Consider the following 22,899-nt stretch of genomic DNA (forward strand, 5'->3'; position numbering starts at 1 on the left):
AAGCAAAAAACCAGGCCCCTGTCTCAGAAACCCTAATTCCACCATAGCCAAAAGCTTCAAAATCTTGACATTTTTCACTGTTTCTCTCACTGAAGTTATCAACAGTGATTTTAATCACTGAGCAATACTCTCTGAAGTTCGTTAAAGTACTGTCACTCAGATCTGAAGACATCAGCATCAAATCAAGAAGGGGAAGATCACTTGGAGTAAAAGACTTTTGCAGATTTGGTATTCATTGACACTCAGTTAGTGCTTTTTAGCACTTGTGTCTCTCAATCAATTCTTCTGTTGCTCAAATCTAATAAAGTCTGAAGTTGATTTGCTACTGTTCCCGTAAATCTAACATGGGCAAAGACTCGCCAAATGCTCGATTCAAAGGAGTCGGATTCCACACTTGGCAAACCCGCATCAAGCTCATCCTGATGAAAAAGGGTCTCTGGGCCATCACAAATGGCAAAGAGAAGAAATCGCGGGACGCGGACCTTGCAACTACTTGGCAAAAGAATGATGACAGAGCCCAGGCCATTATCAAATTGGAGCTAGATGACAGTTATATCCATCACGTGGATAACTGTGAGACCTCACAGGATACATGGAAAAGACTTGACACCCTGTTCGGTGCACAATCTAAATCATCAAAGTATGGTCTCCTAATTGAATTCTTCAGGCTTGAAATGAAGTCCAGCACATCACTTGCCACACATCTTAATTACATGGAAGGACTCCTAACCCAACTTGCAGGAATCAACATTAAAATGGATGAAGATGTTTGCATCGGTGTTCTACTTAAGAGCTTGCCTCCTGAATATAATAACGTATCAACAACTTTAATCAACATGCCAAATCCTGAACTTGTTGATATCCAGGCATCACTGTTAGAAGAAGAAAAGAAGCTAAAAACTAAAGAAGAACCAAGTACCTCTAGAGATGAGCATGCATTATATGTTGGCAACAGGTACAAAGGCAAGAAAGATCAGCTCTTTTGTGACTTCTGCAAAAGGACCGGACACACCGAGAAGTTCTGCCACGCAAGAAAGAGATCCCAAAAGGCCTATCTAGTCGCAGTCAAAGAAGAAGAAGAAAATGGAGCAAAGGAAGAAGAAGATGAAGATGAAGACCACCAGGATCGGAAGGACAAGACTCATCAGTCCTTGTACTCTCATAATTCTGATAGACTGTTTTAATAGCCTTGTATTTTCCTTGCCCTAATGCTTCCTGCCATAAGCTATGTAAACTCCTTATGTAACTAGGCATTACAGTCCCTGTACACTTTGTGAGGCCCCTGTTACAGCCTCTGGATGTCCACCATGTTTATGGTACCCACACTTAGCTTTTTCTGCGACAGCCTCTGGTGTTTTGCCATGTCTGTGGTATACCCACACTTTGCAGGTGGTTCTCATTACAGCCTCTACACACTTTGTGCCTTTCCTAGTTGTGATTGAGGAGGGGTGTTGAGAATCAGCAATCACACTCAAACAGCCTCTTTGTATGGAATCTCAGGGTCAAGGATATGCAGGCTAACTTATCCCATATGCACAATAGTGCCTACTGCAGTTTCCTACTTTCCTATAAAGCATTGTACTTGCTTCCTTTCTTAATGCAATGATAGTACTCTTTTCATTTCAGTAAAGTGTCAATGTCATTGTCCACATACACAAGATTGTGTTTATGAGTCCAAGTCTCAATCTTGGAACCTAATTCACTTGTGTAACAAACAGTGTCCATTCCATCATGAGTCTACACTTCTCCTTCCATCCTCCATAGCTTCCGGTTATGTCATGCTCTAGATCCCGCATTTCTAACATCCCTTATCCAATTGTCCTATCTTTTTTGAGTTGCGTCCTAATTATGTCATAGCTATAGATGACCCTTGTTTGCCTAAGCTTCTAATGTTACATATATGCACAATGGGGCTTAACATGAAGGCATCCTCTTCACATCTGGCTATTCAGTACGGCATGGTATTTTGATGTATGTCTTTAGCAATACCCAGGGTACTTGAAGGCACAAATTCATCTAAGGATCGTGGGCAAACCATAATTATGGAATCTAATGAAAGTACTCAAAGATTTCTCCCTAAGTGTGTCAATTGGTCCAAAATTGAGCTACCCCAGGAATGGCAACCAGACATATCTTTCCTTCAGAAAAAAGAGTTGCTATCTTCCAAGGTGATTTATGTGCATAACATCAAGGGTAAAACCTTGCATCTTCCTCAAAGAGAAGCAAGAGAAGAACCACCTCAAGTAATTGCTACACATCAACCAAGGCTTAAGGTTTCCCCATCACAACAAGCAAGTACATTGAAGTTTCTATTACAGGGATAACCTTGCTCGCATCCCAAGATCTTAGAAGGTATTTGTCTCCATTGTAAGAAACTTATTGAAAATACGAGTGTCTCTATTGTCAATAGAGTTTGAGTATGAGAATCATGTGTATAAAGTGGCCCCTTACTTAAGGCCACAAGATTCTGCATCATCCTCGTCCACAGAACTTCAAGCTGCCAATTGGACTCATTTTGCCTTGATAGGCTTGATAGAAAAGATAGAAATTTTGACTGACACATGTGATACTATCCTAAAACTTTATCAATAGACTAAGTTGAAAGCTTCTACCGCTATAGTTGTTTCTTCTTCGACCTCTCCAAATCTTGTTTCTGCTACTACTTCTACTGTAGTTGATTGGTCAAGCTTTTCTAACAAGAGATTATAAAAAGGTGGTCTACATTGTTTGCTACTTCAACACAGGATATTCTCAACATACATTTTGTAATTGAAAATTTTTTAAAGAGAAAGGCTAAAATGGAAGAACACATAGAACAACAATTAGATTCTATGTTGTATGAGATACAAAGAATCTATGTGCCCAAATTACCACCATCAACAGATAAAAATGATGACAAGGAAGAAAATATTGTTTGGAAAACCTCTATAGAAGCAGATCCAAGTACTAGCCATGCGATCCAACCTTCCTTAATGCAACCTACACTGCAACCAGCTAATAAAGCACTTGAGTTGGCTGAATATCTGAAACTTCTCTTTTCCAAATGTATTGATAGCGAATATAAAGTAGCTTTTGATGAAATAGATCAAATGGTATTTGACCTAATCCATAGACAACAGGAAGCTACAAAAGTGTTGGATCGAATGCCATTATGTATTGATCTAGAAGAGCAACATGATGATGCCTTGACCAGTTATGTGCATAGCATGTACAATTCAAAAGTCAATGGGTGAAATAATAGATCAGAATACTGAAGATTATATACCGGCTTTGGTATATGATGGACATGCATGCCCAACATCAACTCATTTATAGCATCTCATCCTCTGATGAAGATGGAGATAGTGTGGTAGATGAGATTTTTATACCTATTAATCATCATCGAACAGGTGATTCTACAACACTGAGGGTGTTGACCCTACATATCTAAATGCTCATGGCATAGACAAAGACAAATTTCTTCACATAAACTTTTATAATAAAATTGGTGTCCCAAAAAAAGTAGGCAGTTTTCCCATTTGGTCAATTGATGGCAAAACTTCAGAGGAGATTAAACTCTTAATCTACATTATGTATGTCTACATAGGTCAAAAAATGTTAGAAAAACCTATAACAAATAGAATAGATATACTTAATGCCATGACACATGGTTTTGTCAATGGACTTCAATAATTGTGGATTTCTATTCATCCACATATCTAAGTAGCCATAGCACAACAACCTAACCATGTACAAATCTTTTTTGAATTACTCTTATTAAGAGAGCTTGTTGGAAACAAGCTAGATGACGTAGTAGAGGCTTGTGAGGCCTTCTTCAAATCCAAATTATGTGATCAAAGGAAGTGCAAAGATTATCTTATTTATATGCCTAACCTTCTATGTGAATGACTTGGAGCGTATGATAACAGCATGAATGAACATTTAGTATGTTCTTTTCCTTAACCTATTCCATTTTATTATAAGCAAAAAGTGAAACAAGAAAACAAAGATTTTACTGACAATGTCGGAGAAATCATCCAAACTATAGAACAAACTGTCAAGGAAGTCTGCCACAACAGCAAAAGTTGACAGTATTACAACAAAAGTTTCATGTAATTATGTGTAAGACCGCAACCAAGTATGAAGAGGATTTTGGATGGGACAAATGTTCATGCAATCCAACTAGTTGGTCTAAATGGAGGTCATACAACAACATATCTTCTTATAAATCTCACAAGAGAGAATCCCATCATCATCATAGAAGATCTAGGAGGCATAAGAGAAGTCATCGACACTCTTACAACAAACTAGAAACATCTAATCGCAAAGGATTAAAATGATATATATATATATATATGGCAATTCTAGTCATCTTGCCAACAAATGTCCTTCTAAAGGCAAGGAACACTCTGGGAAGATAGAGCCAAAACTAATGCTCATCATTTACTGTTTGAAGCTCTTTCTCTTTAGAGTCTACTACTTAATCAACTGACTCTGACATTGAAGACACTATTTCTGTGACTTCTGATGATTCTGATACTAGTACTACATATGATACTAGTGATACAAAAAGTTTTTATTCTTATTAGAATGAATCATGCTATTCTGATGACAAAAGTCTTCAAACTCAAAGTAGTTTGTCAAGTGTTTCAGAGGTTTCTGAATCTGAACAAGAAAATTATACTTTTCTAGATATTTCCTCAACAATCTTTACTCTAATTAATGCTCACTCAATCCCTCATTACTTTTCCCAGAAAGGAAAATAAAAATATGTGCCATCTACTTCCAATTCAAAGCATAGATATAAGGGGAAAAAGATACGTCAATGTGAAGATGATTCTAAGTCAGCCCAAGGCTCTACTTCTAGTCTTGAAGTTCTTTTGACAAAAAAAAAGACAAGGACAAGATCAGACAAGAATTGTTTAAGAACCCATATGACCAAACAATGTATGTTGAGTTATGATACAATGAAGAAAGACAAGGACAAGATTAGACAAGAATTATTTAAGAACCCACATGACCTTCCCAAACAATGTATGTTGAGTTATGATGCAATGAAGAAAGCTAATATTTTTGTGCCACACAATCTTGAATAGATACATCAACCCCGCACACTAACACAATTCATTCAAGATTTGCATAAAAGCACTGGTGACATTCAACATGAAAGTGATGCAATGGTATCTGCATTTCAACAAATGCAGTAGGAACTACATTCTCTATGTAAAGTTTTGAAAAGAACTGTGCAAACACAAAAGTAAATTGCTCAACAATTGACAGAGATCTTAGCAGAGTTAAATATATCTATCCCTTCTTCTTCATCACCCAAGGAAACTAATCCCAAGCCTATTAATCAAATCAAACTATCTCTAGGTAAACACAAAGTGAATACTCTAACCAATGGTGGGGCAATCCAACCATTTGTACAAAGTTGAAAAGTGCAGGAAAGTTCGACATGTTTTTAGATACGCTTACTAATACTAGATCTAGCTTGACAATAGCTCCTTATGAGCTATTTGCCCCAGATTGTGTACAAGCAACTAGTCCTATAGTGGTTGAGCTATCCAACAACGAAAGGGTAACTTTGACTCATATCACACAAGCTTATCTTTATTTGGGTCAAATCAAAGTTCTTATTGAAGTATAACTAATGAAACAAATGAGATATGATCTACTTTTGGGAACTTACATCTTGCAACATTTAGTTCCTTATAATTTCTAGCAAGACCATTTTACAATGTCTTATTTAGGCAATATCCATTTGCTTTCCAAAATTGGTCAAAGCATATATCATTTGACCGAAATGTCTACCCAGCAAAAGGTTCTTGCTATAGAGACCTAGCTTAAACAAGAAATGCAGAAACATGCAAAAGAGATTGCCAAAATCAAGGCCCTTCTGTAGCAATACATGCATGAGGAACCCCTCATGCATAAGGAAAAGAGAACCCAATATGCTATTAGGCTTCCACTACATGAAAATGCAATGCCAACAAAAGCAGTTCACAAAGGCATGCAAGAGGATGATATGGAATTGTGCAAACAGGAGATTCACACATTACTGGATAAAGGCTTAATAGAGCCCACAACATCTCCTTGGTCCTACCAAGCATTTTATGTCAACAAACATTTGAAGCAAAAAAGGAGAAAGAAAAGATTAGTCATAAACTACAAGCCTTTGAACGAACACTTGATTGGATCCAATCCCTCTCAAAGATGTCTCGATCAAAAGAATTAAAAAATTAACTTTTTTTAAATAAATCTAATCTAAAATCAAGCTTCTAGCAACTTCCACTAAAACCTAAAGACATAAATCAACATTCTATGTGCCTAATGGGCACTATCAATGGACAGTAATACCTTTTGGGATCAATACGGCCCCAACATACTTTCAGGGATGGACCAACATGGTTTTATCCAAGTTTCCTTTTTGTTTGGTTTACATTGATGACATTTTGGTGTTTTCAAAAACCATTACAGAGCACATCAAACATCTATATCAATTTGTTGAGGTTGTAGAGCAAGCTGGCATGGTTCTCACCTATAAAGTCAATCATGGTTACTACACGAGTCGAATTTCTTGGGCTTAAAATCCATCATGGTATGATTGACTTACAAGACCATGTACTCACAAAAATCCTAAAATTCCGAGCAAAATCAAGTTCACAAAAGTAACTTCAACAACTCTTAAGGTGCTTAAATTGGATAAACTCTTCTACACCTAATTTAGCAAGTTACACCAAGGATTTGTATCCTCTGCCTCGCAAAGGCCAATTCAATTGGAAGCTTGTTCACACCATGGCCCTACAACAAATCAAGGCTTTAATTCAACATCTATCCCCTTTACATCGTCCCACGAGTCTACCAATAGTACTTTTGACAAATGCCTCTGACAGTGACTGGAGAGCACTCTTGTGCAAGAAATTACAAACTGCTACTGAAAATCAATTACAAATATATTGATATGCCTCTGGCATATTCAATCAAACTTAATAAAATTATCCATCCTACCAAAGGGAAATCCTCTCCATCACTAAAGTCATAAAAGCATTCAAAATCTTTCAAAAATTTGTGCACTTTTCCTATGCACTAATTTACAAAATGTCAAAGGCTACCTAACCAAAAAGATACCCAATGTAATAGGAAATGAGCGCCTCCTCCAATGGTCTCTTTTCTTTGATGCACTAGACATTACTTTTGAGCAAGTGCCGGGCAAGGAGAATATTTTGGCCAATCTACTTTCTGATCAACCGCCTTGACATCCTATAGCCACTCCTACGTGCACTTCCTTTTTCTTTTTGTAAGATTCACACGCTATTGACACAACTTTCCACTAACAGATACCCACTATGTAAAATAATTGCGTTGCCCATTCACTTGTATGATTATAGTCCCTTCGGCTCTTATAAATAGGGAGCTCCTTTGCTCATTTGGGAACATCTCTGATCTCACATCTCTCATCCCTTGCAATATCTACCACCACTTGTACTTATCTACAAGCATGCTCCTCCATAGCCTCACACAAGTTCCCTTGCATGAGCACTTCTAATAGAAACTTTTGTACTTGATACCTCTCTACATGCATATACTCTGTGTCTACTAGTTGTTCTCTTCTACCATCTTCTGTTACACATACATACATACATACATATATAACTATGATTAAAATCTTGATCACTTCCTATGTCTAGAAATTGCAATTGATGATATAGCTATTTGATGAGCTCAAGAAGGAGCATCGATTGCAAAAATTGCCAAAGGAAAAGGTATACATATGCACAATGCTTCGCCTTCGTCATAAGGCACAATTCCAAGATGGGGAACAAAAATTAAGAGACACCCAAGGAAGGCATGTCACTTCGAACAAAATCTATCTATATGTTTGCTTAGAATCACTAGGATCCATGTCAACGATGGGAGACAATGGATGCTACAAGTATCAATAACCAACACAAGTATGTTGATGTACCATTTGGGCCATGACATGCCCAAACACATCACTCTTACATAGAAAGCTTTGCAATAGATCACACCTTCAAGTTTGTCAATAAGTATAGCCCAACAAAACCACTAGGCACATTGATGTAAGCCTTAGGTGGGTAATCTGAATGCAACAACAATGTGTAGACAACCACCTTACAACAACACCTACCAAGTAAGAGCTGTTCACCGCACCATTCCAATCAATGTGTGGTAGTTCAAATGGTGAAACAAGTTGGAGATTGCAAGTTTGAACTTCAACAACTCCCTAAATATCAAGTTCAATGCAGTGACAAAGTGGTCCAAAGTTCATTAAAACCTTGTTATTGTAATATACATCTCAAGCTCTCATGCAACTACTATAAGGTCATACTCTTTAAGGATCACAAACCAACTTATTTTAAAAGCTCTTCCTGTTGAGTTTGAGCTCTCCTCCAACGTGGGCCATTGTTGCTGAACTCCAATGTTGAACTATTGCTTTCATCATTCATCATGTAAGCACACTTACCACATTTAAGAAAACAACATCAAGCTTATGGCTATGCCCAACTGTTGCAACATTGTACATGCATGAGATTGCAAATTTAAGTTGTGATTAATTGGAATACAACCTTGCCAAGCAATTATAATTCTGGCTACTCATTCAAGAAAAAAGGCGGGCAACTTCAAATCATGACTTTTGTGTCAAAATTTTTGAAGCTAAAGCTGTGAGACTATTGGAGAATGATGTACCTGTTCTGTATCATTTGGGGGTTTCTCTAATGATGGGATTAGAAATTAAAAATGCTGCAACTATTCTCTTCCACTCCCATCTAATGAATGTCACAACCATCAAGCTCAAAGTAATGGCCTACAGTGTTGGTCTTAATTACATTTCTTGCAAGTTGGAATAATCACTTCCATCAAGAAACCTACAGCTACTCTGCATGTTCCAAGCTAAGGGTTTGACTGCAAATGACAAATTTGGATATATATTATAAGTTTTTGGCATAGCCTTCAGAGTCATATATTACTTGGGAGCAGCCTTCGTCTGTGCATGAACACTCAAACCAGATATGAAATGAAAGTCAAGAACTGCTCGGCAAGAAAAAAGACTGCAGGCCACAAGTGAAGCCACTGAGTAATCCTTGATAATGAGATTAGACATTTCACAAACCTAACTATGTCAAACTTTCAAAACCCTTGAAAACCAGCCTCTGTGAATAGCAAACAGACAAGAAGCAAGGAGGTAATATAATTCAGCATTCATTATTACCTCTAAAGTAAAAGGTGGCCCTCCTTTAGACACAGCTTAGCCAACTGTATATAGACTAAGATGCAATTGACATTTTATACAGTGCAGAGTTCTGCTGCATAGACCTATCTTTCCACACTGGCCAAATGGACTACTAAAACCTAAGTATGCATGTTAACAAGATCACTGGCAATGTTCCACACTCACAAGCCTTAAATACCAGGCCTTAAAAACGAGGTCCACAAACAGTCTATTGAGCTCGATGACACCCAAACAGAATCGTCATATGCATATCAGCTTTACAAAGGTGACACAACAAGAGAAAAAATTTGGCCAAACAGATTGTGCAAATTCTCAGGCTCCAATGTATTTAAAGCAAGCACAAACATCATGAAACTATACCATCTCAATAAGTGGGAGGAGATTATCAGCACATTCAACTTCCAATCACACATACAGAAAGTATGAAGCCATGATGGTATAAATTCTCAGGAAATTTGAGAAAAAAATCAGAATCCTGTCTGAGAGGGAGAATAGCACCTCTGCATCCCTTTTAATAACAAAATTTTGCACAGGGAGTGGGATAGATGCAGTGCTCATTAGAGCAATTTTTCACAGCTTCTAAATCAATTATTTCCACTCAGTGGAGTATGTGCTTTGAAATCATGGTTCTGCTCCATCACTTGAGAAGCCAAACCCAAGCTACTTTTGAGCCTTTTGAAATATCTGAAATCAAAACACAAAGGTTGACATTATTGGCAGGCTACACAAGTAAATTTCGATCAGTACAGACAGGATATCAACATCATTGTCAGACAAGAGCCACAAAAACAGTAACATCAATATGAAGATTGGACTCCGTAACATGAAAACACTTATCAAAACATATATATGATCACAGAAATAAGTGAACAAGCTCATCTACCAGTCTTGCAAACCATTCGCATGTGTATCTTCCAGTGAGACATGAACCAGCTATTTCCACCCATCTTACATGTGTCCTATCAAAAGTATTCCAGCTAATGCACCAATCTTGCACACCCTGCTTGCACGCATATCATCCAGAAATACATGAACCAGCTATTCCACCAGTCTTGCAAACTATACCTTACCAATAAGCCTTTTCAGGAACACATGAACCAGCTATTCCACCGGACTTGTAAACCACAAGTTACAGATGTATCTTTTCAGCCATATTTTCTTAGTTAACCATATCTATTGAGCAAACAAGCTTCCTATTTCCATAGCCAAATTGTTAAAGTTAAATGAGCTTCCATAAAAAGTCAAAATTACACATATTTATTAAACAAACAAACCTCCTATTTCCATTGCCAAATTGTTTGGTTAAAACAGTGAAAGTGCAAAAGACTAACTGGAAGCAACACAAAGAGCACCAACATTGTGAAACGGCACATGAGCAGCGAACATGATCCACACCTTTACAGTCAGATCCGCACTCCAACCCCATTGGCTTCGGCCTCCAAGTATGCGCATACATGCTCCATGACCTCTCTTCCCTTGGCACTGTTCTGCTGGAACTTCTCAACACACCGCTGCTCAATCTTCTCAGCCATGGAGGCGAGTGCAGACAGGGTGTGGCAGCTAATGCTGGTCTCCTGGTGCAGTGTCGTCCAATCGGGATTCTGCGGATGCGGCGAGTACCAGCACCGTTCCTCAACGGACACAAAGTCCCTCAGCGTGACGTTTCGGGTAACCATTTCCATGGATTTGCAGGTGGCATCAACGGTCGATTCCTCAACGCAGTGGCAGACGGTCTCGCCAATGACCTTATGGAGCCACCAAGGGCCGGGGGCGTTGACGGTGATGGCGCGGCGGGTGTGGAGGCGGCCGCTGGCGGGGTCGAGCAGGCGATCGAGGGTGTCGACCTCGAGGATGTGGGAGAGGCGGGAACAGTTCTCAGGGTCTGTGTACTTGCGCCAGCAGGCGGAGGTGACGCGGTCCCAGGGGTGCTTGAACGTGTGGTCCTGCGTGTAGCGCCTCACCATGGCGCGCAGGAAGAAGAAGACACAGACACAGGCACAGGCACAGGCACAGGCACAGGCACAGGCACAGGCACAGGCACAGGCACAGGCAGACGCGACGAAACCCTAACGATCAACTGCCCACTCCTCTTCTTATTCTTCTCTCTCCTTTTCTCTGCTTTCTTTCTTCCTCCTTGGTCCAGACTCCAAAGGGTTTGCAAAGGATATGGGCCTGTCACCTCGTATTAGCAGCCCTAGCCTACAAACAAGTACATGCGTCACTGCCATCATCATGCTGGAGGGGGCTAAATCGTTCCTAGAAACCGAGAGGTTTCAACTTGAGTGTCATGACTCTATCATAGACTAAAACTTGGGGCAAGAAACCAACACGTGAAGGTAGGTGCATGATCGAGTGAAGCAGTTGGGTCGGAAGTCCCACCATGGCAGATAGCACCACCCAATGAAACCCTCTGTCAACTAGTCTCTCCTCAAAAACCACGAGGAGATCCTGTGTTTTTCACAAAAAGCAAGTAGAACCGGGTAACTTGGCACTTGATTGGTACATGTGTTTAAAAACATGCTGTAAAAGGAAACCTTAAAGACCCACTTGATTCAACTTGAACAACCCCCCGTATGTCATGTGTGTGCATCCTTGGTTAGGTTGCCTCTGAAAAGCATGCCAGTTTTTGACTATGGAGAGCTAACCTGGTTGCTCATGAGCGGAGGGTATGAGCAAAGGCCATGTCATCAGTACATGAAACCTAGCATTGTCCACCACTCTTAACAAGCTTTTCCCCATTCGTCTACAAGATTGTAAGGGTTCATTTGCAATAACGGCCACGTCAGCTAATTCCAACACATTGGAACCACATGTGCATAGGCTATCATGAGTCATAAGCCACACACATGAGGAAGACGTATATTGAGAAGTATCGATAAATATACTGACAAGTTAGGGTTATGCCACACCTAGCTCTAACTAGACTTTGTAAGAGTCATATGAGTAAAGTGAACATGGTGTGACATGTTCTTTTGCCTCCTCGGTTATTAAAAAATATGGTTATCTTTACTTTTCAAGTTTAGTCTAAGACTCAAGAGGTGACAATGCCCTTATTATGTTTCACACACAGGTTAATAGTTGCATTAAGTATATCGGTCTCCTTCCAACAACTAAAAGACAAACACATTAGCATAACAAGCAAGATAGCATGTGAGTATGGATGAACATGCCAAATTTTTGTTATTTAGAGGGAGACTCATGTTAATTAGAAAAAGATAGCCTGGCTCAAAAATTTCGATAGAGATAATGAGATGGCTTATGCTTCATGTCATGTGCATGGTGTTTCATAGCCTTCACATGTGCAACTATGATATGGCTACAAAGTAAAACTTTTATGGCAAAAAAATGAGTAGAATGGTATGTGATTTTGTGGATTTTGGTAAACCAAAAAAACCAACATTCTCTTTTTTAAGAGCAATGGCTACAACCTCTCCGTTAAAGCATTCATCTTTTCACATGCCTCTTCAAAGTCTCCTTCACCCTACCTCCACTTTGCTCCTACACTTTTGCAAATCACCACCTCCTTTACCTTTGCTCCAACCCAACATTTGGCCCAACTTACTTATGATAGCATGTTCGAGGAAAGGGGGAAGTTAATGTTTGTATGTTTGTTTCAAGGCTTTACCTTTTGCCTATCTTCTTCACAACCAATTCATACATTTGACTATCATATTTGTTAGGTTGAAATGATAGGGGTTGTGTCCAATGGTCCCAACTCTAAGCTCATGAAGGACAAAATTTTGATTCCATGGCTAGGACCACAAATACTTTAACCACAAAGTTAGTTGCACATGTCGTGTATGGAATAGGAGAAGATATGCTTGTGCCAACTTTGAAACTTGCACTAGAGTCCTGCCAAGACTTCCCACTAGTGATTAGTTCATGCAACAACGACAAAAGGGTTGTAAAAAACTACATGTCCACCTTCACATACAAAGCATGGTACACATTTTGGTTCCGTTCTTCCCCTCCTCCCTAGCTTCAACCATATGTGACCTGCATTTGCCATTTTCTCAGACCATTATTTCCCTCTATCCTCTGTAGCACATCCATGCTATTGTCCTCCCTCTTTCCAAGTTGCTCCCTACTTGATCACATTATGCCTCTATCAACCTATTTGTAAGTAAATATTTGCTTTCAATGTTAGTTTCCAATTCATGTCAACCATGCAATGTTTTTATTTTCTTGTGAATGGCAAAATCTTTGCAAAACAGTTAAACTTGAAAGCATACTTGACTACATCATCATGTTTATAAGATTCTTTTTGTTTTTTGCAATGCTTCTTCTATGCACAATGCAATTGTCTACAATCCTTGCATTTATTTTGTCTTAAATTACCATTCTCCAACTTTGGCTGCATGCTATCTAGTCTATTACTTTGCTGCAAAATCTCCTTCTTTCTACTACCTACATATGCTTCTTTTGACTGAAGATGACAATGCACGTTTTTCTTCTATTTCTATCTCCTATTTGACCACCTTGTGCTACATCATCTATACTAGTCCTTGCATGAGGTGGACGCATCAATCGGTGGTATGTCAAGCTACAGTCTCTACATTGGTGGCCCAACTATGGGACTTGGTGCTTGGGAGATGATCAACACTTCTAGTCATTCTTCAGATTGCCCCCCCCCCCCCCCCCCCCCAAAACTGTTTTTCCATTTTTCTAAACTGCTTCACCCATTTTTTGCAAAAACTATTCCTACTTCTTTCCTCTAGGTTCATGGTCCCTAATTCCCAGTGGAGCAAAAGGTCGCAATTGCTTTAATATACATTGCCACTAGATGCTCCTTCACGGTGACTTTTGAGCACTCCAAATGTGGCATGTCCATGGTCTCAGAAATTGTGGATGCCTTCATCAAAGCCTTGCTTCCTTTCCAAAATCAATTCATCAAGTGACCTTCCATACTCAATGAGATTACTATTTTGAAAGTAGGCATGCAACAACAATAGGGACCGCCTAATTGTTACAATGTAATTGATTGCACCCACATTTGTATGGATAAGCTTGCCAATGAGTTGTTGACCACTTGATACGATCACAATGGGAAGTACTCCATGATAGTGCAGGGCATTGTGGATGTCAACCTACGATGCATAGATATGTATGATGGGTTTCCAAGCTCCACAAATGATGAGCGTATTTTGCAAAACTTAGCATATTTTCACCTTGCATAGTCCAACTCACATCTTAATGGACCTTACTTCTTTGGTCTATACTACAACATCAAGGAGTACATTATGAGGGATGGTGGATACTATCAATTGCATTTGTTGCTCATTCCTTTTCAAGCATCTCTATCACCCTTTCAAGCACGCTACACTATTAGGTTTTTTCCACACGGATGACTGTGAAATTTGCTTTTCGACACTTGAAAAATGCTTGGCAAGTTATAAATGGGATCATCCCCCACTCCAATATTTAAAAGGCTCCCAAATTGATTTCCATCTATTGTATTTTACATAATATGGCTATTATGAAGTGCACACTAAGCTTCTTCTTAAAAAAGAGTAGACATGGTAAGATAAAACTGGGCGACATGTATGCACTTACATAAATTGCCTAAGCTAGAATGACCAGCAGACCACAAAACAAGAGGAATGAATGTGAACTAATCTCCCATTGGTTGCCACACCTCCATATGTAGGTCAAGGGTGTCGCAAGGAACTGCTCCTCCATGAATCATGTCATCTAGTTCGATGCTCTCTACAACACCTGCACCTACTCCCTAGTTGTCTCAGCAAAACATTATTGCATGGCAACAACTAGCTCTTACGCATGTGCTCACTAATCCTCAAACTGGTGCTACCATCCTCGATCAATGGTCTCAATAAAATTCTTGCTAATCTTATGGAAGTCCTTCTTTATCGAGTTAGACATGATCTTGTGGCATGCACTTATCTTGCAGTGCAGTTCACATCATTTACTACATTGCCACCAACACTTTTGCACTAGAATTGCCTAGCATTGAAGTCTCATTTTTCTTTCCATTGTCATCGAGGGTGTCAATCTCTGTCAAAGAAGAATCTATGACTATTGGACTAGGCTTTACAAGGACATCCTCAACAAACCTTTCTTGGATGATATTGAAGAGGTCCCCATCGAAAGTATTTGGAAGACCCTTTTCCTCCCTCTCCATGGTGTCCATTTGCACCCATTTGGTACATCTAAACAGCACCCCTTATTCTAATTATGTATCTTCTTGCACTTTTGAAAGCAATTCTCCCATTTTTTGTGACATTGTAATGCAGTCTTTTGGACTCCACCTTCCTTACACCACTCCATGATCTACTTCTATTAGTCATTAAGAGAGACAATTTGTTATGTCCCCTTCATAGCTGCCATCTCATTACATTAGCAAGCATTGTGAACTGGTCTATTGTCCAACAATCCCTACTCCCATTGGAGGACTTTGATCACCAACTTCTTTCATCTTACTTTTCTAGCTGCCCAAATTTTGAGCTGTGTAGTTAGTGGTGGGGGACATGGAGACCATGGTGTTTGCAATAGGCATACTCGAAGGAAAACTAGTAGGTGATGTCACCTACACAGCATCTGGGGGAGGGGATAGAGTATCTAAAAGGAGTGGTGCAAGCCTTGGTTGTCATTGTGGGGTGATTGATTTGGTGGGGTGGATCTACAAGGAGAGGGCACAATAGAAGATGGATATATAGTAGGAATCGACACAAGTGGAGGAACCATGCCAAAAGATCTAGAAGAAGGTGGTGATATGAAGGATGGTGTGGCACTGAATTGCATTGAAGCATGCAATGGAACATAAAGTTTGAAGGAGGAGTAGGAGAACTATGTTGCCATCAATCTATGTAGAGGTGTCTAGGGAACTTGAGTTAGTTGAGACCAACTCACCTCTTCATGGTGTTCCTAATCCTCATCAGTGGAGTTAGTGAGTAGATCATAGTATGAAGATATTATTATGTACAAAAATCATAAAACATCTCAAGTGACATTCACAATGCCTCGAATTTCATGTAAACATTATGTGTCCTCATCAATTTCACAGACAAAGTTAACATGCTTAAATGTTAACAATATAGACTTTGAAAAAAACAAGTATGGCATTAATACAAATTTTAATAAGTGAACGAGCAACGAACTGGCTTCATAAGTATGGCTTCATAAGTAAAACTTTGAATGAACACATTGTGGCATTAGTATAAACAACATAGATTTGGGTTCAAAATCATAGCTATATCTTGTTGTCTGTGTATTCCGCATATTCAATGGCGATACATAGTTTGCAATAATATCGTCTACTCACTCTCTCATGTTTCCTATGAAGTTATGCATGTAGAAAACATTTATATCATTTGATAAATATTCTAGCTATAATCTTAAAAATCACTAAAGCATGGGTGGTCCTCCCAATTTGCAAACCTCTCAAACTGTTTGTTTTCATGACCAAATTGAGAACACTTACATTCCATTTTTCTACAAGTTATTGGTGCTACCATTGAAAATTTATCAAGCATCTCATTGTGCCTTTTACATAATTCGTAATGGCTAGATCCATCATGTTGTTTAATACAAAAGACATACTATCGCCATCTACCATCATGCAAGCTTTCAAGCAAGCCTTTCAATTAGTTGCTTATTTGGATTCAATTGCAACATACAGAAGACATACGATCATGTTGTTCAATACAAAAGACATTGACAACACCTCGAAACAATGCCTACTATTGCAAATTTTTTTTGGCAAATTTGTACACAATTGGCACATTGTTACCAACTTTTTACATTAATTTAATGCAGATGCGGTATTCATTGTTGCTGTTTTTGGAGGATGTGTCTCTGCAGTCTAGCTAAGAGATGTCGATACAAGGAAGTTTTTGTATGGGAGAAAGGTGGTGCTATAGATAAAATCTGATAGATTTCCTTAGTGAATCCCAACCATGGCCAATCTAAAATTTTCCCATAGGGAATTATTATCACCTAGAGAAGATAAGATCTTGTCTTCTCTCCCATGATTCCCCTCTCTCCAACACCAAATTTGATTTTGCTTTAGTGAAAAGAGGCAGGTCTAGGAGCTTTGTGGTGGTTCAGCACATCACCTAAGTAACACTTGCATGCCCCTCGTAACTCAAAATGCAAAGCACATGATATCTCCTTAACCAAAGTATCCCTGCCCAGGCCACCAAGCCAAAGTGTTACACTTTATGAGCTCAATGTGAAGATCATTTGACACACCCTTATTCTTTTAAGGGTTTGATGAATGAACCCTCTATGAATACCTCGCACCTAGTCTACCCACAACTATATACAAATCTAACGACTCTATGTGATTTGGTGGTCAACAATGCGAGCCAGCTTTAAGATCACGAAATTCAAAGTTCTAAAGGCTCTTTGGAAGAATCTGATGGTAGCAACATCTTCAAAGATAAGTATTCATAAAAAGCTCACGGAGTGAATGCTAGGCTAAGGTATTACAGATTTGAAGTTCTCTTTCATTATTTTTTCTCTTTATCCATTCCTTGTGGTGAATAGCATATTTGAGGTAGTATGTGAGGATAGAGTGAGAAAGAGTGAGGAATCAGTATCTGAAATCTCCTCTTTACTCTTTTTCTCGTCTTCTTCTCTATCAACTCCTCCCTATGTGGCTATGCATGTGGTGGTTGCAAGGGTGTGGAGCTATTTCCATAATGAATGAAGAGATTGTGATGATGAGTCGTAGGCTAAAAAACATAAAGATGACGGTGGTTTAGGCTCACTTGTGGAAGAGGGTTGATTGGTACATTTCTGTTTGATTGTTTTAATGTCTATTCGAAGGTTTAGAAGGGGGGGGGGAAGGAAATGAATTTAAGAAGAAAAAAATGAAAATTAGAACAGAAAAAAACCATTGTAGGATGTCATGGGAAAAGAGAGGTCGTGAAGACAGAGAAGGAGGTGCCATCAATGGAGAGAGAGAGAGAGAAAAAGGGAGAGATATTTCATACATATATTTTTAGCGATGGCTTCTGCGACGAGACGTGGTGTATCTTCCCTGCTTTCCTTCATCCCTGCATATATCCACCCTCAGTTGACTGACATCCCCTCTGCCGCTCTCTAGTGCTCTACCTTCTTTGTGGGTGCCCTGTGGATGGTTCAACCCTTTGATTGGATCTAGCAACAACTTTCGTACAGTGAGAAGGAAGTTCCTAATTCTTCATGAATCATGAGCCTTGCGCTTTGTCAATTGATTGGTGTTGATGATGCTCACATATGCTTCAAACCCATGCATTTTTGTAGTAACATTCACTATATTTGCCGTGACTTATTGTCTGGTAGTGATGAGCCATGACATTACCATTCAGGTTTATCCAACGTTACTGTTGTCGCTAATCCTTGAGTACTGTGTTTTAATTTAAAAAACTTTTGAAGAAGAAGAAGAAGAAGAAGAAGAGGCACAAACAAACAGAGAGAGAGAATGAGAAAGAACATGATGAAATGGCACCATCTTCTTGGGTGCATTGAAGAGAGGGAGAGATAGGAGGCTTTTTGAGCCCAATCAAAACCCGGAAATTGACAAAAAAATGTAATTGGAGAAGACAAAGAGGGGAGAATTGAAGTCAATGCCTTGTGGGAGATCATTGCCATGTCCTTCTCTTAATGCCGAAATGGAGCTTCAATGTACCCACCTAAACTGAAGTGGCAGGCTGGTAGAATGATTTTTGCGCTTCCAATCACCTGGCCTTGCACATGATTTTGCAAACAGATTGAGAAGATAATCAATTAGTCTCCTTTCCTTGACAAGTCGTCATCCCCAACTCAATGGAAGCCATAGTTTCAAGCTTAAAACTAATCAAGATTAATATAAAAGAGTTCTAAGGGGTCATTCCTAAGGCAACCATACAATTGACAAATGGATCTCTCGGGAGATGAGAAATGATGAGCTTGCTATGCGCAATGTTTGGATAGACTTCTTCTTGGCCAGACTACAAAGGACACAACTTTCAAAAGCACAATTTCTACTCGTATTGTCAAGTAAGCGTCTTATCTCATTTAACAAAAATAAATGGTGTGACATGAATATTTTCTCAATTTTGAATTTTTATAAAATATCTTAAGACCTGAATATGTGAATGGATGTTTGCATTTATGTAGGTCTAATTCTATTTTTAAAAAATCAAAAATATCCAAAAATACTTTAAAATGGCATAGATAAAATTTTGGTCACATAATTATGAGTTATGATATTTCTCCCATGAATTCCATAATGTTGAAAGTTTACTACAATATTTTGATAATATTTGGAGATAATTTAACATGTTAAAAAATTCAAAAATTGTTATTTTTGAGTGAAAATTTCAGTTTTCATTTAAAAATTTTATATTTTGCATCAATAAAAATTATGATCTTTCCATGGAAAAGCTAGAAGTCAAAATTTTGATGCTTTAGTAAAATTCCTAGGAATTAATTAAAAAAACCAATTTAATGTTATTCTTGTTAAAGAAAATATCCATATAAACATGGTGTTTTTGATTTGACATAATTAAGAGTATACACGGTGTGTTAATCTACGACATGAGAAAACGAAACGTAAGGGTATTTTATGATAGTTCCTAAGTTAGAAAATAACTACAATCCTTAATCGAATTATAAACAACATAAAATTAGTAATTTATTTATATGATGGCTTGAGGGGACGTCTCAACATCTATATTAAACTTTTACAAGTTATTCATTTTTAAAAATGCTTAGATGATCGTTAAGATAAAGTGTGGAGGGCCACTACGATAATTGATAATTAAGGGGAGATATGGGGGTTTAAAATAAACAATGTATGTGTACACATAAGAGTGCAGAGAGAACTTGCTTTTATCCTGATCGATGCACTATAAGATACATGCCTCATACCGACGTTTAAAGCGACAAAAATGTTCACAAAAAAAATTGCCCCCGTTATCGTTAAACACTTGGGTATTAGCGATGCCATAGAATCGTCGCTATCGGTGTCGCTATTTGTGTCTCTATTTGCATCGCGAATAGTGACAGAAATAGCGACGCTAATAGCGATATGTGCAGTAAATTTGTGACACTAATAGCAACGATTATATATATTTTTTTAAATTTTGTATTTGGGCCATACAAAAGGGTTATAGTAAGGTGTACAATGGTCATTAAAATGAAGGCAAAGTATACTAGAATCCACAACTAGACTAACACATAAAATAAATACAAGATCGCTTAATGAAAGCACTCATGGAATCATGGCAAGATACAAAGGATGATAATAACATAGTGCATAGAAAATGCCTACACAAATCACATGACCAAAAAAGAAAAGGATGTACGCTCCACGAATCCAAGTGCGAGCTATAGATCCTCGCCATTCGAAAGCTCGTCCCGCCGCAAAGGAGCATCGAACGAACTCTGCAAAAAAAGAAACAACTACACATCATACCACCGTACAATAATGCATTTTAATTAAATTTAATAACTATGGACAAGAAAGATGAGTGAGTCTTAAGTACCTTGCATGCGCCAATCATTTGTGTGACATGTACACATGCATGCACTCCATTATCCAGCATGTGGAGAACCTATCTGTTGCGGGTACTGGAAACTCCTCATGCAAGGATGCTACTATGTAGTCCTTGCTCCCCTCTGGTACGTTCTTCAAATGATCCAAGGCGTTGTGCCAAAAAAATTATTGGCACAACTCTCTCATATGAGCCATCACCTTTCTTCCCTTATCATTCATGATAACGGTTCCTATCCTATCATCTACAAGGTATCCATACCCCGCTAGGGCATGTCTAAGATGTGTCCTCTCCCACCTGCGACCGCGCTCCTGGGCATATCCAAGAGACCCCTGTACATTTGGTGTACCCATGGGAGTGGTATCCATGGGGGGTTCACTTATAGTAAAGAAGACATGTCACCTGCGTGCAAGGACTTCTAAAAAAAACCCTATTTATGAAGCTTGTAAGACTAATATATCCCCCTATTTAAGCTTATAAGATATATACATGTATGGCTTTTTATGTATCCCCTTTCTTAAATGTAAGTCTTCATAGAACATATACTAACTTTCTTTTTAAAAGTTGGAATTATCCTAAGCAATTAAAAGTATCAAAATGGTCATATCACAAAGTGATTTATGTAGTGGCACTTGGATACCATCGAAGTATGTGTTGCAATTTTTTTGAGTGCCCATGCCCCCTTACCACATGAGGAGAGAGAGTAGGGGAATTGAACCCCTTTATACTTAAAGTGACTACACCAAGCTCTCTTTGGAAGAAGGGAAGTTGAATCTCTCTACCAAAACCATGGGAGAGTGCTAACTTCCCCCCTCCCACACTATGATTAATTCAATAACCCTACTATGTGAGGGTTTAGGGTTTTGATCTTACTTGTCAAGGTCTCTTGTATGCCATGGAGAAACCAATCTATGGAGAGAGGTGATCAAATGCACCCCCCCTTCTTTTTTCCCTCTATCCCCTCCTTAAATTTAAGTTCAATATAAGAAATTAAGAGGGGTGATCTTCCTCTAATGTATATGCTTAAGTGTCCCCTTCCCAAAACCCCCCTCCCTTACACTCACATGATACCATACAACATCTATAGTGAACCCCCCAGGGTAGTATCTCTCGGAGTAGCACCCATAGGGATGTCGCTTGTGGACGGTTGAGAGAAAAAGTTGGAGTGACTAGAGTAGACGTCCCCATAGGTGTGACAAATCCCACAAGTGACGCAAATCCAATGAAATGACGAGACGAAGACACTGCATCGATACCTCCACAACAACCACCTAAGCCACCCTCTCTCGAACCTACACGAGAGTGAGGAGTAGCGCCTATATCTTGAGCCAACCACAGGCTCACCACATCCACGTCTTCACAGCATCCCCTAGAACCACTTCCTCTGTTTGTTGGAGCGTCGACCTCGTCTACTAGAAACCGAAGCATCAGAGCATGCTGAAGTAGATCAAATGGAACAGCTTGATGGTGTCTGAGACAACCCCTGGTTCACCATATCTTTGAATCAACCCATCTGATCTAGATACATACATGTAAAGATCTCTTGTAGCTCCTCGCGTCGCTCATCCCTCAACTCATCGCGCTGTCCAAATATCCACAAAGGTCACCTGCACGTATAAAAATTGATGTTAGCATAATCAATATTAAGATTCAAGCAAAGCACGGAAATATAACTCTAAAAAAATAATCTTACTTAAAATGCATATTCTAGAGTACCTTTATAAGTGATTCATCAACGAATTGAGTAGGTGGATGCTTCAAGTATGACGTAGCCTATGGTCCCATGTCAATCTCCTGACACAACTTCGCATACATTGGAAGGTTGATAGAAAGGTCACCACAAAAGGATGAGTCCACCTCTTTCTCAAAGAATTCTTGGCCTGCTGTCTTTCCATCATTGTTACCCAATTTTGTTTCCTCTACATGCTCCAAGCTTTGGGCGGCCTCCACCACTTGCAATATCAACCCCTCTATTTACATACTATCCTCATCTATGTTGGGAACATTACTTTCATCATATACTCTCACACTTCAGGGAGCTAAAGGTACAACCTACTGCCATCGAGGTTGTCGGGGGTTTGGATAGAAAATTGCTTATTGAAAATCACATACAAGAGAGATTTAACATTTGTGACATATACCGTGTTGTAATAAAAGTTTAAAAAACATGAGTTCATGCACCTGTTC

General features: G+C 38.9%; 1 protein-coding gene across 2 annotated transcripts; it reads right to left on the bottom strand.

The window, feature by feature from the left end:
* Positions 1-9,596: 9,596 nt before the first annotated feature.
* On the bottom strand, positions 9,597-11,422 carry LOC148011184 (MSF1-like family protein). Of its 2 annotated transcripts, none has more exons than XM_087670858.1 (2): positions 10,589-11,422; positions 9,597-9,916 (listed from the first exon to the last, which is right to left on the bottom strand). In XM_087670858.1, the coding sequence occupies exon 1, from the start codon at positions 11,194-11,196 to the stop codon at positions 10,636-10,638; it is 561 nt and encodes a 186-aa protein (XP_087526984.1). In that variant the 5' UTR covers positions 11,197-11,422; the 3' UTR covers positions 9,597-9,916; positions 10,589-10,635. The 2 variants fall into 2 exon arrangements, with proteins under 2 accessions (XP_087526984.1, XP_087526983.1); XM_087670857.1 differs by having other exon boundaries at positions 10,628-11,418.
* Positions 11,423-22,899: the final 11,477 nt, after the last annotated feature.

The sequence above is a fragment of the Lygodium microphyllum genome, chromosome 28 (genome assembly GCF_053477565.2).
Source record: "Lygodium microphyllum isolate KBCC chromosome 28, Lygodium_microphyllum_v1.1.10, whole genome shotgun sequence".
Taxonomy (NCBI): Eukaryota; Viridiplantae; Streptophyta; class Polypodiopsida; order Schizaeales; family Lygodiaceae; genus Lygodium; species Lygodium microphyllum.

What these genes read in the sequence shown, in the direction of transcription:
- LOC148011184 (XM_087670858.1), bottom strand. Translation starts at nt 11,196, where the DNA reads ATGGTGAGGCGCTACACGCAGGACCACACGTTCAAGCACCCCTGGGAC.